Source organism: Oratosquilla oratoria, chromosome 23 (genome assembly GCF_046742065.1).
Source record: "Oratosquilla oratoria isolate Oo_2021 chromosome 23, ASM4674206v1, whole genome shotgun sequence".
Lineage (NCBI taxonomy): Eukaryota > Metazoa > Arthropoda > Malacostraca > Stomatopoda > Squillidae > Oratosquilla > Oratosquilla oratoria.
This window is the reverse complement of record NC_134799.1, coordinates 2,597,143-2,616,291: the sequence shown is the minus strand read 5'-3', so window position 1 is coordinate 2,616,291 and position 19,149 is coordinate 2,597,143. Positions and strand designations below refer to the sequence as shown.

Below are 19,149 nucleotides of genomic sequence, written 5' to 3'. Positions count from 1 at the left end.
TGTCGCACATTATCAGTCTTCTAGGTATACTCCCCTCCCACTCTGTTTCCCTTTCCACCTACTTCATTTTGTTTCTATTTCCATATCCAAATTTTCTCTCGTGCCCTCTAACGTTTGTTTCTGTTCTTCACTCTTGTACTGTACCCAGATACTACAGTTTTCCAAATCTTGACAAGAGTTATTGGGATCGAATGCATAAAAGTTGTATATTTACTAATACAGCTCTAACCATAGTTGTAATGTGACTGCGTTGGAGATGAATAAATGTGGCTGTTTCCTAAAGAGTAAGATTATCTGATAATTCGGCTACGACTGACAAGTAACTAAAATATAATGTTATCATGTAAGGAGTATCATTGTACACGAAAGGAAAGTACGTAACTATAAGATTGTTCACTTGTCTGCCCAACCACTGGAGATATAACTAATAGATTGCCCTCCGAACTTAAAATAATAATCTATATAAAAAAAACTTTCCCATTTTTGACACTATTCTTATTATGATAGTGTTTGATGTCTGCTAGTTTTAAACAAGATGAATTTGGCATTTAGATTGATATTATTTAACTACTACGTTAAGTTTGGCACTATATTCCAAGGCGGAAGAATTATGTGTTCGTCGTCCAAGTGCATGCCAAGGCGTAGGAATACCATTGTAAATATATGGCGGTGTGATGTATACTAGTGAACAGTGTACTCTGTAATTTTGTATCTCTGTGATGGTTTTGAAGTATTTATCTAAGAGATCGTAATGATGTATATACAGGATGAACAAATACCTGCATGTCATCACCATAGTTGGTTGCTTGGTGCAAATATACGGTAAGTTGTCATAGGGTTGATTGTTTGAGCGAAGTGGCAGTGTTTACATTGGGCAGGGAGGTCTGGTGTTGGAAGAACATAGGCCCGCGCCCTAGACTATCATTCATCGCTTTCGCCATATCACACAAAATTACGGCCTCATGTATGAGTCCTCAATTTTATAATACCGACACTTGTTTTAACACAACACCAACGAGTGCACTCACTTCATTTAGAGTTCCTTCTCCCTTGCCCTCAAATCTCGTCGCTCCGTAGACGTAGTTCCCATCAACCATTTACCTTCGTAACAAAACGACTAATTGGGTGAATTTTTTTTAACCCTTGATCCAGTTATCACCACACCTCGTTTATACATTGTGGAAACTGCTTTTGATGATCATATCATATCATATGCATCACTTGCCCCCATACCCAAGTCCTCCCCTCATCACAAGTATGAACATGCAGTTTCACCAATTAAAATTATGGTGCATGGTACTGTTCTTTGGTGTAAACTTGATTTTTACTCATCATGTCTGCTGTTTGATCAGAGGTGGAAAGTTATATAGTGTTTTATTTATGTGCCATCAGGGGGTGCAGCAGAAATAGTGATATAAACTAGAATGAGTGTAAGGAAGAATACCATTGCCATTGGTAGATCTAAAGAAGTGCACACCTAAACATTATAGTAATAGAAAATTAAATATTAATGCTGTAAATTATAATACATCAACATAATATACATTTTTACAGGTGGGAATTGATAACAAAAGGTTGCTAAAAGTGAAACAATAGCAAGAACTGATGTCGGCGAGCTTCAAGACTCCGTTTGATTTTGTTTGTTGTGGAAGATGAACGAACAGAAGAGTAAAATTTTAGTTGTGCACACCTATGCCATATAGCAATAGAAAATTAATATTAACTTTGTAAATTATAATACATCAATGTAATATGTGATTTTCTTGGTGGAAATCAATAACAAAAAAATTATTTAAACTAATTTACTAACAAATGAAGTTGCAGCAGTTGAATGATATGCCATGTTTTGATAGATGCAGACGTCGAAGAAATGAAAGGATGATAAATTCGTTTATTCTAATCTATCCTGCCTAACCTAACCTATAATTAGTAATTTGGTACCTCAAATTTTAAAGATCACTTGGGTCGACGTCGTCACAGATGCTGACCTGATTATCATTGCACCTTTGGCAATTAACAGACAACGGCAGAACCCCATGTTCTCATAAAGTCCAAGGAAGCCCAATTGTCTATGTAACAGTGCTTATTAATAACTGTAGTTGGAGAATACACAGTCCACAGTGTGAAAACCATTGTCTAATTGATAGTGACTGAACTGGACAGACAATATCCTAGCTGCTTCGTTCATTAGTAGATGTACTTGTAGCAAGTTTTTTTTTTTTTTTTTTTCCAAGAAAATCTCATACTATGTTTATGTATTTTAATTTACAAAATTAATATTTCTCTAATGTTATATCGGGTAGGTGTGCATGACTAAAATATAGTCAAACTTGAGTTTTCAAACATAATTCATTCCAAAAATCTGTTCTAAAACAGAATTGTTCGAAAATTGAATCATATTTTCCATTACAAATAATGTAAAAGATTAATTTATTCCCAAGCACCAGGTGAATGCTTATTTACCTAATTACACTTTATATATCATGTAATCAATAAAACATAAAAGTGTAAATCAAACAAAAAACAAGTCAATTTAATGCCAAAGCAACACTGTACAGTTATTATGTAATATATGTACTGTACCCTTTCGGCTGAATGCAATAAGATTGATAACAAAAGCACAACACAACTATTCAGCTCAGCAGTCAACAGAGAACTGTTTACTGTATGTTTCGTGGGCGTCATTCGAGAGCCGAAATTTTGTTCGAAAACTGGTATTTCTAGCTCGAATTTTTCATTTGAGAACAGATTTGTTCGAGTTCAGAGGCATTCAAGAACCGTTTGACTGTGATATCAACAGAAGTAATAAATTAGTCTAACCTAACCTAATGTAACCTCCTATGGGGTATGCATTTAGCATCCCTAGAGGTCGTTAGGGTCATCATCATCAGGGTATATGATGATATGGGACTGGGCAGATGACACAAACATGGCATCTGGAAGCTCGCATTGCAGCTCCATTTAGTAGTGTATCACTTTTAGCATTTTATTTTTTATTGTATTTATTTATTTATTTATATATTTATTTTTTTGTTACTGATTTCTGCCAAGAAAAACATACTGTGTTGATGTACTTTACCAAGTTGATATTTCATTTTTCATTGATACGTCATGTAGATGTGCACTTCCAAAAGTAATGGGTTGAGTAAATCTAGGTAAACATTTGCTACAGGGAAGGTGTGCTGTGATTATTGAAAATGTGGTTCCTAAGTTTAGTCATCGAACTAGGTGTTTATTCTCTGCTTCCATAGTTTTATACTAAGTATCCATGCTTGCCAGTTTCTGGAATTCTACCAATCCCACTCTTCTCAAATTCCCAGCATTGTCCGTTGCCTGCCCTAATAGTCCAAGCACGAAGGGCAGAGGTGACTTCTTTGTGTCTCATAGCGCAGGCTCCTCACTACATTAAAGTTACAAGTTTATTCATAGCACCCCTAGACTTGTGAAAATAATATAGTTTAAGGATGTGTTTAATTTCCAACTACGGATGCATGTACATGGTTCGCCAGTGCAGTGGCTGTTCTTGACTGCTAATTCAGTGACCTGAGTTCGAGTCTTACTTAGGGCTGAAGAAATTTCAGCATTGCAGCACTCAGAACTGGCACTCCAGCTCTGGTGGGCAAGGAGTTGGGTGTGTATGTTTGTGTAAGGTCACTATATTACCCATAGAGTGTGACATATATGAACTCTGAGCTCTCGTATGGGAGTGGTGGGTATTCAGACTGGCTGTGGTGATGACACTTAAATAAGTGACAAGACAAGCTGTTGATCATTGGACCCATGTTTAAACCAAGATCATTATGAATTACACACTGGCTTGATGGTGTAGTGGTACTGTGCTGGATTGCTAATTCAGTGATCTGAGTTTGAGTCCCACCTGGGGCTGGAAATTTCAGCAGTGCTGCATCTCAAGCTGGCACTTCAGCTGTGGTGCTCAAGGAGTTGGGGCTATGTGCATGTAAGATTACAGCATTACCCATAGATTGGACTATACACGAGCTCTGATATAACATCTAAGAGGATGAGAACCATCAGTCATGAGCACTACACATGATCCAAGGCCATGATGAATCACATATATACATGCACATGTGTATGCACACACATGAATATATATGTATATATGTGTGTGTATATATATGTATATGTGTATTTATATGTGTATGTATATATATGTGTGTGTATATATATGTGTGTGTATATATATATATATGTGTATATATATATATGTGTATATATATGTATGTGTATGTATATATATATATATATATATATATATATATATATATATATATATATATATATATATATATATATATATATATATATATATATATATATATATGCTGGGGTCCTCAGGTTACAACAGTTGTCCAACACATGATCCAAGGCTGTGGTGAATCACTGTATAGGCAAGGGGTCCTTATGTTACAAGAGTTCTGTTCCAATGCAACATTGTAAGCCTATTTTCATTGAAGGCTGGAAACAACTTAAGTTAGCATCTTCCATGGTGATTTTCTTTGATGCAATGCTAATAGAAGAGTATAGCTTATGCTTGGGTGCCTTAATGAAGTGCAAAAAGCTTCCAAGAAAAGCAACACAAATGAAAGAGCAAATGATAAATAGTAATCTAGAATGGTGCTTTCTTCTTCAGTCTTTTGTTGTATGGCAATGTATTCCTCTAGCATGCTCATCAATTAGTTCTTTGTGTTATTAAGAATAAAATCAGCAAAGGGACAAACATTGAAACCATGAAATGACACAAGTTTGAGACCATTGTAAACCAAGGACCTCCTGTATAATTTATATATATATAGACTGGAAGTGAACATTAAGGGAGAGCGACTGGAGGAAGTGGATAGTTTTAGATACTTGGGTGCAAGTGTAGCAGGAAAAGGTGGAGGTAGAATGTAGATTGAGAGAAGCGAGTAAATGCCTTGGTGGATTAAAGAGTGTAATGAGGAATAGACATTTAGGAATGGATGCAAAGAGGAGACTGTATGAAGGAGTGATTGTGCCAACAGCACTGTATGGGGCAGAAACGTGGAACATAAGAGAAGAAGAGAGAAGGAGTTTGAATGTGTTTGAGATGAGGTGTCCGAGAAGTATGGTGGGGGTTACTAGGCTGGATAGAGTGAGAAATGAGGAGGTGAGGAGGAGAACAGGGGTGAAAAAGGAGCTGGGAGATAGGGTTGATGAAAGAATATTAGGATGGTTTGGACACATGGAAAGAATGAGTGAAGAAAGACTAGTAAAAGAGGTATGGAAGGCAGATGTGTAGGGAGTGAACATGAGGGGACGTCCTAGGATGAGGTGGATGGATGGGGTGAAGGGGGCTTTGGGGAAGAGGGGAATGTCTGTTGAGGAAGGAAGGGAGAGGACGGAAGACAGAGGTGAGTGGAGAATGGTTGTATATGGATGATGTTGTGATTGCATGAGGAGGAATGGGCGGGGGTGGGTGGGGGGTGAGGTAGTATGTGTGAGCAAATTTTGACGCAGCCCGAAGGGATTTCTCCCCGTCCTCTCCTTATATGCAAGGGGGGTCGCCGATTAAATGAAGCGGCCTTGCTGTGGATGTGCTGTGTCTTGTGACACTGCTTCTGACCCAGGGCGGTGGGCAAGGTGCAGGGATGACCCGTCATCCAGGAGGTGCTCAGATGAGAGGGAGGGTGGGAGGGGTGTGGAGTGTATATAGGGATGAAATGGGTGGGAGTGTTTTTATGCCTTTCCCTTTTTGGCTACCTCCCTTGAAAGGGGGAAAAAGCCTTGGTATATGTATGTATATATATATATATGTGTGTGGAAACAAACTCCTCCTGGGATTCGAACCCTTGCCTGAGTGGCTTGCTCTCCCAAACTGAGAGATTAATGGAATAAAATCGTTAAATGCAAAGATGTTTCTACTTAAGTAATGTAGCTCCTTGTTGATAAAGGGTTGTCCTAGGTAATGTAGCTCCTTGTTGATAAAGGGTTGTCCTAGACCCCTGTCCACTGCTTTGGTCAGAAGCCAATGCAGCAAGGCACAACATATCCACAGCATGGCCCCATCGCTTAATACAAGATGACCTTCCCTACTAGTCCCCTTATGGGAAAATCAAGAAGGGTAGAAACCCCCTTTGGCCCATGTCAGTTTATGTTCCATTCATAACCATTCTCCACTTATCTCTTGGCTTCTCTCTTCCCTGCTCAACAGATATTTCCCTTTTACTCAGTCTCTTTCACCCCAACCATCCATCTCATTCTTGATCAGCCTCTTCACTTTACTCCATCCACCTGCCCTCCACACTTTTTGGTAGTCTTTGTTCATTTTTTTCATCTACGCAAACCATCCTAGTATTCATTCATCTACCCTATCAGCTAGTTTCCTTTCCAACCTTTCCTGACTTCCTCATTTCTCACTGTCCATCCTAGAAACACCCATCATACTTCTTAAACACCTTTGGATTTCTCTCTGCTTCCCTTAATTCCAAATCTTTGCACTATGTTGTGCCATGCGCACAATCACCCCTTCATACAGTTTTCTCTTTATATCCATCCCCAGATACCTATGTCTCATGTCACTTTTCATCCTTCCAATACATTTACTTGATGCCCTCAATCCACAATTTACTTCTACCCCCACTCCTTCATTCCTTGCTTCCTGTGACCCTAAATATTTAAAACTACTTCATTTAACCTTATATTAGATATGACTCCAAATTGCTGCCACTCTCATGTCTTGTATATATCATTATTTTGCTCTTACCCATATTTATTTTCATCCTCCTGTCACACACCTTCCCAAACTCTGTCACTAGCTGTGTCAGATAGCCACAAGCAGTGTTATCAGCAAACAAGTGGCTCGCTTCCCATTTCCCTTCAATCTCTAACCATCTCAAATCTCCTGCTTATCACCCTCATATTTACCTCCTGTACAACCTCATCTGTATACACACTGAAAAGCCATGGAAACATAACACAGCCCAGATGTGGCCCCAACTTCACCTCAGACCATTCACTCACACCGTTTGCAATCCAAACACAAGCTCTGCTACTTGTAAAAATGTTTGACTACCCTTAACAGCTTTCCCTGTGTCCCATATATCTGCAAAACCTCCCACAATGCACTGTCTACCATTTCATAAGCCTCAAGTCCATAAATGGTTAAGAAACATCCTTCCATTTAGAGAAAAATGTCATGCAAATGTGTCATGTCAAATATTTGATCCAAGCACCCTTTACCTTTCCTAAACCCTCACTGCTCCTTCCTAATTATTCCTTCAGTTCCTTTCTGAATCCTCTCAACACCCTGCCATATGCTTTTTCAGTGGTACTCAAATGACATATCTGAAACTAATGCATTCACAATTGCCCCCTCTCCTTTTGTAAAGTGGAACTATGTAATTACTTCCCTAGTCCTCTGGCACCCTCCCCTATCTTAGATATACATTAACTTACTTCACTAGCCAATACACTATAACTGTTCCTCCCCTTTTCAGAACCTCCACATGACACCCATCGAATGCAGGTGCCTAACCAGCTTTCGTAATTTTCAGTACACCTTGCACCTCATCTTTTCCTATTTCCCTGTCATTTTCCTCTCCCATCACTGTCATTTTTTTTAGCTCCTCACACTGCCAGTTGATCCCTCCCTAATCATCATTACATTCAACAACTCTAAAATACTCAACTCACCTTCCCCATACTGCCTTTACTTCTATCAACTTCTGTCTGTCTGCACCCTTTACCTTTTCTTTACAGCCAGAGTCACCCTCCCCCATGCTCTCTTCACTTCTTTCCAAAACATGATTTTACTCTTCAAAATTTTGTCATACTCCTAACCTGTTTTACATCTGCTCTCCTCTTTGCCACCTTACCTTATGTTTTTTTCTCTCCTCTTCTTGTACCCCTCATATATTTCCTTAATCTTATCCTGGAACCAATCCACATGTACTTGCTTCATCTCTTCTACTATTGCCTTCACTTCATTCCAACATTCACTACCCTTTTTTCCATTCCCTTCCATCCTCTTTGTTCCATATCTTATCTTTGCATACTTTATCACTTCCTCACTAAAACATACCCGTTCCTCTTCTACTCCTGCCTCTGTTCCATCCCACACCACCTCCCACACTTTTTTCAGCTTCTGGTGTTTCATCTCCTTATTCAACTTGGTTACTTTAAGTGTCTCACTGCCTCACATTCTTTTCCTCTTCCCTTGTAGGGGGGAAAGACCCTTTGGTATATGTATGATTGTACATTTATCCTCCACTCTCAGTTTACCTTGCACCAAAAAATGATGCAACACTACCTCACTTTCCCCTAAAAACATGAACATCCATAACTCTGCCCATCCTTCCTTTGATACCACTACATTGTCCATTAATGCCTTATCAAACACCTTTAAATCCTCCACCCTTTTCTATGAAATTTGGTAGTCTGTTTTGGAGTGTTAGTTTTATGTTTTGAGTGTGTACTTGTTTTTGTATGATGTTTTGTGAGTTGCAGTTGGAATGTTGTTATATTGGTTTGATGATTGAGGGCTTTTCTGCTGGCTCAGAAGTTATTGCCATGCAATATGACAAGTAACGTTAACCATTTCGGTACGATTATGTCTGTGTAGGTGTCATGAGGCATGCGTGGGTACATGGGGATACCGACGTCTGCATCTTGATTTTATATATATATATATATTGTAGTTGCACTTGAGTTACCACCAGATTCTGTGAGCTGGTTTGATCACATTTTCTGTGTTTATTATAACTTGGAATAAAAGAGAACGAGTAATACAGCAGTGACTTTATATTTTATAATGCAAGTAGTATGATGCATCGTACATGTGGCAGCCAATGCTGTATGCAAGAATTTGACTCATGCTGAAGTGGTTAATTGGCTAATTAACCATTTTACAGTAAGGGGGATTCCTCAAAGTTAAGTAAATTAGTCTGGATTTAAATAATAAAAAGATCGTCATTCACACCATTGTCATATTTGTAAGGCTTTGATGCAGTTCATTGGAGATTGCTTTTAACCCTTTATTGATTTAAGGGGTTCTGTGCTAAATAGAATCATTAAGCATTAGCCAGAACAAAGTCTTTTGAGCATAATATGTACCTAGTTTTCAATTTTGTGTTAGTGGCTATTATAACTAATAGCCCAGAGTCCATTATATTAAGGATCACAGGTTTAATCAGGCATTGTTTCTGTTAGGCTCATTTTTTTAACCCATACATTGTGGCCAGGTCTCCTCAGGTAAATATACATATAAATTGTTGTAGAACCCAAATTAATACCTAAAAAGATGCATCTCATTGCTATGAAGGTACTCGTAACCTACCTTCCCCAAATAAGTCTGGCATTGGCTACAATAAAAGATATCAAGTATGTTCCCATTTTAAGAAGTTTGTTATATCTGGGTAATGACAGAAGAAAAAGTAGGGCATTTGCTTGATGCAAGATAGTTTTATTAAAAGTTATGTTTAAGGAAACTTAAAACCCTCATGGCAAAATGTAGTTGTAAGATTTATTTATTTATTTAAGACATAGTCATCATCTAACAGTTAGACAAAAATAAAACTACATATATACCATTACAAGTAATTTTGTTGTATTAAGTGAAAAGTGTATGTTGATCATAGGCTCCAGCCCTTCATGTAATATTGCATGAATATGATTGATGTAAGCTAGTGTGCTTCATCAGTCAGCATTGTATTGTGCTTTAAGACATAAGGTTGAGACAAAACCTACTGGTAGCTTGATATATAGTTTCTATATAAATTTATATCATGGTATGCAACTAGTTATGATATGAGAATATTTAAAATAATTTTTATATATTACAGGCTATCCGGAATTGCTACTTGCTAACCGTAAGGACATTCGCCTCATAGATGTAGAGAGAGACCGGCAGGGTAATTCAAAACAAATTCTAGTGAAGGTAAGGGGGTTTACTTGATTGATGTAATGATGATTATTGGCTTGAGATTTAGTTGCAGCTGGTTCTAATTCTGGGTAGAATATTTTGTTTAATAGATGATCTTGCTTTGTATTATTACGGGACTTTTTCTGTCACTGACTTGTAGTTATAGGAGCAGAAGAGGAGTTGTAGGGTGTTTGATATATAGAAAGATTGGGGAAGTTCACTGTTATGTGAATTCCTTGGCCTGGTCTGGAGATCAAGTGTCAAACCTTTGGGGACCTCCAGATGGAGGTGAGAGTATCAGTGGGTTTTGAAGATGGACAGTGGAGAATACTGACGTCCATGTTGAAGAATTGGTAATAACATTTTTGCTCAGAGTTTATTTTATTTGTAATTGTATTACCATGAATGTAATGTGCTTTGGAGTCTGAAGTCCCTTCAAATTTAGTGCCACATTTTTTTAAATTGTGGAGTTAACACCCAATTTTTGGGAAGCACACTGGCTGAGCAGGTTAGTGCGTCATTACTTGTGGTGATGGTTGAGGGAATGGAGGTTCGAACCCTGCCGCCGGCTACAAAGTCCTCCATTAGGGGAACCATTCTAGCCTTCCAATAGGGAGGAGTTTGCGACATTAAACCACATCAACACCCAATTGTTTTGTGTAAAATTTATAAAAATACTCTCTGTGGAATGGTTGGAATAGAATTTTTTTTTACCCATTAGGATGTTAGCGATGCAGCATTTGTTGACTATCATCATGAAGACCAGGTGGTCTGTTGGACAGACATCAGGGATGAGCTTATTAAATGCATCTCCCTCAACAACACAAACACTCCTACCAGAGGGGCCAAACAGGTATGTGAGGAGAATGAACTGGTTTTACGGTGATACACTTTATTACTTTATTGCATGAAAATTGATTGACATTAAGTACATGTATTAAGATCATTTTACTCTTAGTATGGATACATTGATTTTCAGTATAACTTAATTATCATCATCAAGATAAGAGGGTGGAGGGGAGATAGGGATGGATTTTTTTTTTTTTTTTTTTCTCCTTTGTTTTTTGGCTACCTCCTGTATAAGGGGGAAAAAAGGCCTTTGGTGTATGTGTGTATCATCAAGGAATTTAGTGTGGTCATGAGGCCTTACCATGTAGGTATTTTACAGGTGACCCTTATTGATCGGGGGATTGTGATCCCAGATGGCCTAGCAGTAGATTGGTTAGGTAAGAAACTCTACTGGACTGACTCAGATACTAATCGCATAGAAGTAGCTGAGCTTTACCGGGAGTTTCGTAGGGTCCTCTTCTGGCAAGACCTTGACCAGCCCCGTGCGGTGGCTCTTGTACCAGGAGAAGGGTAAGTGGCAGTGGTAAAGTTTTTATTGTACCTTATCAATTAACATTGGAACAGTAGATCTAATATAATTGCTCTCCAGAACAATGTTCCTCTCTTCCTTCTTGTGCTATGGAAGTATGCTTTGTTGATATGAGTGAAGTGATCATGACAATATAATTTTTTTTTAGGCTGCTATTTTGGACCGACTGGGGGGAGAGTCCAAAGATTGAACGTGCAGGTATGAACGGAGACCCTACCACTCGCCGCACGATCATCAAGGAGGACATCCACTGGCCCAATGGTCTTACCATCGACTATGAATCCAGAACCGTCTACTGGGCAGATGCCAAATTACACTTCATTGCTTCGGCAGATTTTGAAGGAAAAAATAGGAGAATGGTAGGTGTCTTTTTATTTTTTTCATAATCTATGGTTTGGGCAGGATTGCTGGTGTATTGGTAGATTTATGAAAGCAGTAGAAACCTTTTAGGTTATGTGGTAATGTGTATGAGCTCAGGAAATCATATCTATTTAGAAAAGTACGTGAGCTTATTGTTTTTTCATGAAACTCTTAGACAAGAGGCAGAAGTGTGTAAAGGGTGGCTCAAATGAAACATGGTGGATTATAATAAATATGTAAATTACAAAACACTACAGACAAACCGTGCGCACATGTCCAAGGCAAAATCAAGGCTGCCCACACGGGGACATTAATCTTTGAGCTAGCGCAGGAAACATACATGATTCACCTTGGTTCTCCTTATAAAATGGCACACAGAAATGTAACAGTGACAATAACAAAATCAATATACACTAAAATCTATGACATTTATGCAATGGAAAATCACAAACACAATTGAACACTGCAAATACAGTACCTAATACTTGTACAATGCTGTATGTAATTATATGTACACAATGGTACCATACCATTACAAGTGTTGCCAAGTGCTGTAGTAGAGTGCACTGTGCAATAAGTTGCCTGTTGCCTTGAGTTTTGCCGACTGGAAATCCAGTCCAATAGCAGGTATCAATGGTCCATGGTCCCTCCTGCATATCTATGGAAAGAAAGTTTTGACTGTGTTATATCAGGGGACAGAGGGGGGGGGGGTCGCAGATGTAAAGCCTTGCTGTGGATGTGCTGTGTCTTGCGACCCTGCTTCTGACCCAGGGCAATGGACAAGGTGCAGGGATCACCCGTCATCCAGGAGGTGCCAAGATAAGAGGCAGGGAAGAGGGTAGAAGGGAATGGAGTATGTAGGGGATGGAATGGGTGGGAGCCTTTGTTTTTTGGCTACCTCCCTTATAAGGGGGAATAAAGCCTTTGGTATATGTATGTATATCAGTGTGGGAATGTTTCTTTGTCACTGGCTGAAAGCAAAAGAAAGATCATTAGTTGTCAGATCTTGTGTTTGTAGGTGGAGGTGAGGCAGACAATTAAAAAGGGGGCTTGGGCCCAATTTCAAGACTGAAGGGTCAGCTCCCAAGGGGCTGATCTTGTAAAAGGAAGTAGCAGTCCGACAGGGTTTGGAAATGGGTAGCAGGGGGAAGTAACTCTGAGGTCCTTTTTTCAAGACCACCTTGTTCATGTACATACTGTTGGTCCCATCTTACTGTGTGCATGATATTTTGAAGCATCATTGGGTGAATTGGTTGTTTTCCAGCAACTAATGTTTGTGGTTGTTGCTTTTTTTGTCCAGAATGATATTACAATCACTAAGTTGTTCTGTTGTTGAAAATAAAGTTAAGGGAATATAATTGGAAGTGGTAATAGGAGACTAGAAATTATTTATTAAGTTATTATATTTTGGGATCACTACTACAACCTTGTATCTAACATTTTGTTGTATTACTGAAGTATGGTATTTTTGTACTGCAGAGTGCCTTGTGTTTAGATCTTGTCTGTGGATAATGAGGGGAAGCATATGGTGAATATGTAGGGGGGAAACCAGCTCAGGGTGTCAGTATTTGCTGTGGAAGAGTTGTGCCACATTATTTTTACCCATTGTAGTGAGGGACTGGATATTCAAGATTTATTTATAGTTATAAGAATGCTGTGTGACTTGTCTGTAGGGGTATTACTGAAGTCCGTAAATAAAATATTGACTGCATAAAGCTCGTGCTGTCAATCCATCATGTGGGAATGGATGAATGGGTTTTATTTGTTTATGATATGGGTGTGTGTAATACTTGCCCATCTCCATTCCTTGTGAGGAGGAAAGGGCCTTTGTATGTACGAGGCGTGTTTTTTAAGTAAGTACCGCTTTGAAATAAAAATGAAACAAGTAGACTTTTCATAACAATTTTATTTTTACATGAAAGCCTGTACTGTAATCTACTTTTCAACATAATTATGGAATCATCTGACCGTGTTTAAGTTTGTGAGGATTTGAAATGCCTCCTCCGATTGAGAATGCTGCCGACTGTGAAATACGTGCCGTGATTCGTTTTCTTACTGCTAAAGGTGTGAAAGCGGCTGAAATTCATCGTCAGATCAGTGAAGTGTATGGAGAAAACATTGAGTAATGGGATGGTGAGGAAGTGGGTGAGAGCTTTTAAAGATGGCCGTACAAATGTGCACGATGAACAAGTGAATGAGCGGGAGGAAAGTGTGGTTGTTGGGAGTGGGTGCCTTTTGGTTTTGTCTACCTCCCTGGTAAGGGGGGAAAACCAAGTGGTATATGGATGTTATTTATATATATATGTATTTAATGTTGATATGTTCTGTTTCTATTGGGTAATTTGTATTCATTTCCTCATGGCAGGTGGTGGAAAATAATTTGCCATACCCGTTTGCCTTGTCATATTTCAACTCCACAATCTACTGGACAGATTGGGAAACGCGTTCTATACACTATTGTAGGTTAAGCAAGAATGTAAGTAAAACTGCCTCTATTTATTTATGTACTTCCTACTTGAGGTTCATTATTGGTATATATCTATAGTCCAGGTTAACGTTGCAAGGCTGGCAAAGAGTAGTTTTCTTAAATAAGAAACATAATTGTGTCTTGCAGCAGACATTAGACCTTAAAGCTTGAAATTTTGCAGAAGAGCTGTGATAACCCTCAAAAGCTGAGCATCAACCTATCACCCATGTATGTCCACGTGTACCATCCAGCACGGCAGCCATACACGGACACTCCCTGTCAGCACCACAATGGTGGCTGCAGTCACTTGTGCCTCGCTGCACCAACACCCCCATACTTCACCTGTGCCTGCCCCACTGGAGTCAAACTCATCGATAATTTCACATGTGCTCAGGGTAAGTCTGTCTCTATCTCTCTCTATCTCTTTTTCATCGTCTTCCTCCCTCTTTTTTTTTCTTGTCCAAAACTACTCTTACCTTGACTTTTCTTACAATCATTACTATACACATTCACAAACACCCATCCCTTCCAACCTATTTATATTTTTGCCAACAATAATCTGGATGATACTTCCTTCCATCCAACCATATACACATATAAACATATAATCACATGCCAGCAGACACTCCTTCCCATCCCCCCACTTTCCTCTCCAGATACCTTACCCAGTACACTTGTATACTTACCTTTCCCTTTCAGTTTAGTTTCAATTAATTCTAACACATCCATCTTCTCACAGGCATACAACAATGCACATTCAACTACTCGGTTACCAGGGTTCTGGTTGGATTCTTTATCCCATGGGAGGAATTTACATAGAGCAGGATTCCTGGTCCCCACACTTCATCCCATTTAGTTGTTTTGTGTGACCCACATAGGAACATGGTGGCACTATTCTTTTCCCCATTGTAGGACATACATACATACATACATATACCAAGGCTTTTTCCCCCTTCCAAGGGAGGTAGCCAAAAAGGGAAAGGCATAAAAACACTCCCACCCATTTCATCCCTAAATACACTCCACACCCCTCCCACCCTTCCTCTCATCTGAGCACCTCCTGGATGACGGGTCATCCCTGCACCCTGCCCACCGCCCTGGGTCAGAAGCAGTGTCGCAAGACACAGTACATCCACAGCAAGGCCGCTTCATTTAATCGGCGACCCCCCCTCTCCGTCCCCCTTTGCATATAAGGAGAGGACGGGGAGAAATCCCTTCGGGCTGCGTCAAAATTTACTCACACATACTACCCCACCCCCCACCCCCCCGCCCATTCCTCCTCATGCAGTCACAACATCATCCATATACAACCATTCTCCACTCACCTCTGTCTTCCGTCCTCTCCCTTCCTTCCTCAACAGACATTCCCCTCTTCCCCAAAGCCCCCTTCACCCCATCCATCCACCTCATCCTAGGACGTCCCCTCATGTTCACTCCCTCCACATCTGCCTTCCATACCTCTTTTACTAGTCTTTCTTCACTCATTCTTTCCATGTGTCCAAACCATCCTAATATTCTTTCATCAACCCTATCTCCCAAATCCTTTTTCACCCCTGTTCTCCTCCTCACCTCCTCATTTCTCACTCTATCTAGCCTAGTAACCCCCACCATACTTCTCAGACACCTCATCTCAAACACATTCAAACTCCTTCTCTCTTCTTCTCTTATGTTCCACGTTTCTGCCCCATACAATGCTGTTGGCACAATCACTCCTTCATACAGTCTCCTCTTCGCATCCATTCCCAAATGTCTATTTCTCATTACACTCTTTAAACCACCAAGGCATTTACTCGCTTCTCTCAATCTACATTCTACCTCCACCTTCACTCCACCTTTTCCTGCTACACTTGCACCCAAGTATCTAAAACTATCCACTTCCTCCAGTCGCTCTCCCTTAATGTTCACTTCCAGTCTACTGCCACTTTCACCCCTTGTACATCTCATCACCTTACTTTTACCCACATTTATCTTTAGCTTTCTTCTATCACATACTCTCCCAAACTCTGCCACCAGCTTCCTCAATCCCATTGTAGGAACATAAGAAAAAGAAGAGGTGGAAATTTAGAATTAAGGAGAGGTTCAACATTAATATACGAGTAGGGTTTTGCTTTCAACATTCTTTATGGCTCTGATCTATAGAAGTGCCTCAGTCCCTTTAAGTATTGATTACATATCACTATATGGCCAGTACTCCAATTCAGGAAATGTGCCTTGGCTGAAAAAATTAAAACATCTTGACTAGTATGAGGGAATAGTAATAAATGGTGCAGCAAATGTTCAGTACCTGCGAGGTAGATGACGGAGTGGATCATCTACTTACTGTCCATCTCCATCAACACTCGCCTCCGCGTAGAGGTGCGGTTGTTGTGACATTCGGCTTCCAGATTGGGCTTGAAGATCAGTCAACATAAGCTGCATTTTCAATGAAACTTGTGCCAACTGTTATTGTTAAGTTTGTCTTTTTCAGGCCCCCAAGAGTTCCTTTTGTTGGCAAGGCGGGCAGACATTCGTATTATTTCCCTCGACACACAGGATCACACTGCTATTATTTTACCCGTTTCGGCAGTCAAAGACTCTGTGGCTGTAGACTTTGATCCTGTTGGTCGTCACATATATTGGACAGATGATGAGGTAAGTTAAGTTGTTAAACAATTTTGGATTTCTGGGGGTTGAACATGTATTGGTGTACCCCTCAGACAAAATTCTTTGCATATAAATTTTAAGGTAGAAAGGAAAAGCCTAAACATGGTATGGTAGTTGTTACAAGGATGGATAGAGTGGTAAATGTGGAAGTGAGACGAACAGGGTGGAAAAGGGTGTTGTTGGATAGGTAGATCAAAAGCATGCAGAGAATTGTTTGGGCATATGAAGAGAATGAGTTAGGAAAGAGTAGCAAAGAGAGTTGAGAGGAGTGGATGGAGTGAACTTGAGTGGGAGACCAAGAATAAGGTTGACATACAGGGTGAAGGGGACACTTGATGTAGGAGGAATGTCTCTTGAGCAGAGAAGAAATATTGCTAGAGATAGAAATCAATGGATGATGGTTGTAATTGAATGAAGAGTTGACATGGTCTCATGGTCTGCTTCATAAAGTGTTGTTGAGTGGATAATGAAGGGGTTTGCCATATTGTGAAACAGCAAGGGCAAATCAGTTGTGGATGTGCTGCATTGCCTTTGAAAAGGTCTATTGTGATAGCAATCATAGGGATGTAGATTTTCTCCTGTGTCTAACCACCTTGCATTGTGGTTAATGGCTTTATTACAAGTTGAAAAAAATAATTGCATTAATTAAAAACTACTTTTCTATAGAAAAATGTACTCTGTTTTCAGGCATTATGCATCAAGAGAGCTAAGCTTGATGGATCTGAAGAGGAGACGTTAGTCAGTACAGAAATAAAACATCCAGATGGTGTAGCGATTGACTGGATAGCAGGAAATCTCTACTGGACAGATTCGGGTACAGAACGTATCGAGGTAGCTAGACTGAACGGATCTTCGAGGAAGGTAATTTTGACGAGATTCTTGTCGAGTTATTGAAAATGTTAGAGATGCTGTATAATTAAGAATGTGGTAGCTGTACAGCTAAGTGTCTTCCTTGCCATATTTGTTGCCCTTAACCCCTTCCATACGGTGCCGCACACGTAGGCGTCATGGACTTGGATCTCGGTGGCAGCAGCCAATGCCAGCCGTACGACGTGTCGTAATAATACTCGCATCATAAAATATAGTCACCGCTTATATCGATCGTTCTCTCTTCACCCGTGAATTTTGATAACCATAGAAAATGCGATTACAAAAGAATTAGAAAGAATGTCATTATTGAGGGGCGACTACAATAAATATAATCAAGACGCCGATATGGCAGCCTCGCGAATACACTCGCTCCCCATGACGCCTACGTGTGCGGCACCGTATGGAAGGGGTTAACCCACTTGTACCTCAGCATTGGCATCTTGATCATATTTTTTTGTAGTTGTCCATGTGTTACCCTCAGGTTACATGAACTGGTTAGATCACATTTTCTGTGATTATATTTTATAATGCGAATAATGTTATGCATCATTCATATGGCAACAGATGCTGTGCACGAGAATTTGACTTATACTGAAGTGGTTAGTTTGCATAGTGTGACTGGGAGTAGGGATGGACCTTCATTCATGAAGTGTTGAGGTCATCTATGGTTGTTAATTAGTTGTGTCATTTGATTTGGCCACTCCCCCATATTCACTTACTTATCTTTTCCAACAGATTTTGATAACAGATGATCTTGATGAGCCTAGAGCCATCGCATTAGATCCGGTGGGAGGTCTCATGTTCTGGACTGACTGGGGTGAACAACCAAAAATTGAGAGAGCCGCACTGGATGGCTCCATGAGGAAAGTAATCATTACCAAAGGTATTGGATGGCCCAATGGTATTGCCATCGATTATGAAAATCAACGCATCTATTGGTGTGATGCTGAGAAGGACAAGATTGAGGTTTGTCTAACGTTTTCTTTTTTCTATCTTGAATGACGTATGGGCCATTGGTCCATTGTATGGAAGAATTTGGTGGATGTAATATTGTAGTATTGTCATTTGTGGGATTGAGATGTCTCATTTGTAGATTTATGTATTTGGATATGTTTTCATCCTTTTAGTATGCAAACATGGACGGAAAGGAGCGGCGAGAATTGTTGAGTGATCAAGTTCCGCACTTCTTTGGCTTCTCTCTCCTTGGGGACTATGTCTATTGGACAGAGTGGCAGAGAAGGAACATAGAAAGAGTCCACAAACAGACTGGTAAGATATTCAAGCAAATAAGAAGGGAATAGGTGATGTTGATATGGGGAATGAGATAATTTGAGAATGGGCAGCATGTTATTTATTTGTTTATTTTTTATTTTATTTTTTTTTCTAGTGGGTCTCAATCTATGTATATACCAAAAGCTTTTTTTTTTCCCTTATAAGGGAGGTAGCCAAGGCAAAGACATGTATTTACTCCCACCCATCCCACTCCCCTCCACCACCCTTTCATCCCTCTCTTCTTAGCTCCTCAAGGAT

General features: G+C 39.7%; 1 protein-coding gene across 1 annotated transcript in view; it reads left to right on the top strand.

The window, feature by feature from the left end:
• The first annotated feature begins 637 nt into the window (after positions 1–637).
• Positions 638–19,149, top strand: part of arr (low-density lipoprotein receptor-related protein 6) — a 38,736-nt gene continuing 20,224 nt past the window's right edge. The window contains exons 1-11 of the mRNA XM_076206457.1: positions 638–822; positions 9,822–9,916; positions 10,623–10,754; positions 11,070–11,260; positions 11,428–11,638; positions 14,005–14,115; positions 14,288–14,501; positions 16,574–16,737; positions 17,437–17,610; positions 18,355–18,585; positions 18,747–18,888. Coding sequence (XP_076062572.1) covers positions 768–822; positions 9,822–9,916; positions 10,623–10,754; positions 11,070–11,260; positions 11,428–11,638; positions 14,005–14,115; positions 14,288–14,501; positions 16,574–16,737; positions 17,437–17,610; positions 18,355–18,585; positions 18,747–18,888 — 1,720 coding nt within the window. The 5' untranslated portion in view covers positions 638–767. The remainder of the gene's footprint in view (positions 823–9,821; positions 9,917–10,622; positions 10,755–11,069; positions 11,261–11,427; positions 11,639–14,004; positions 14,116–14,287; positions 14,502–16,573; positions 16,738–17,436; positions 17,611–18,354; positions 18,586–18,746; positions 18,889–19,149) is intronic.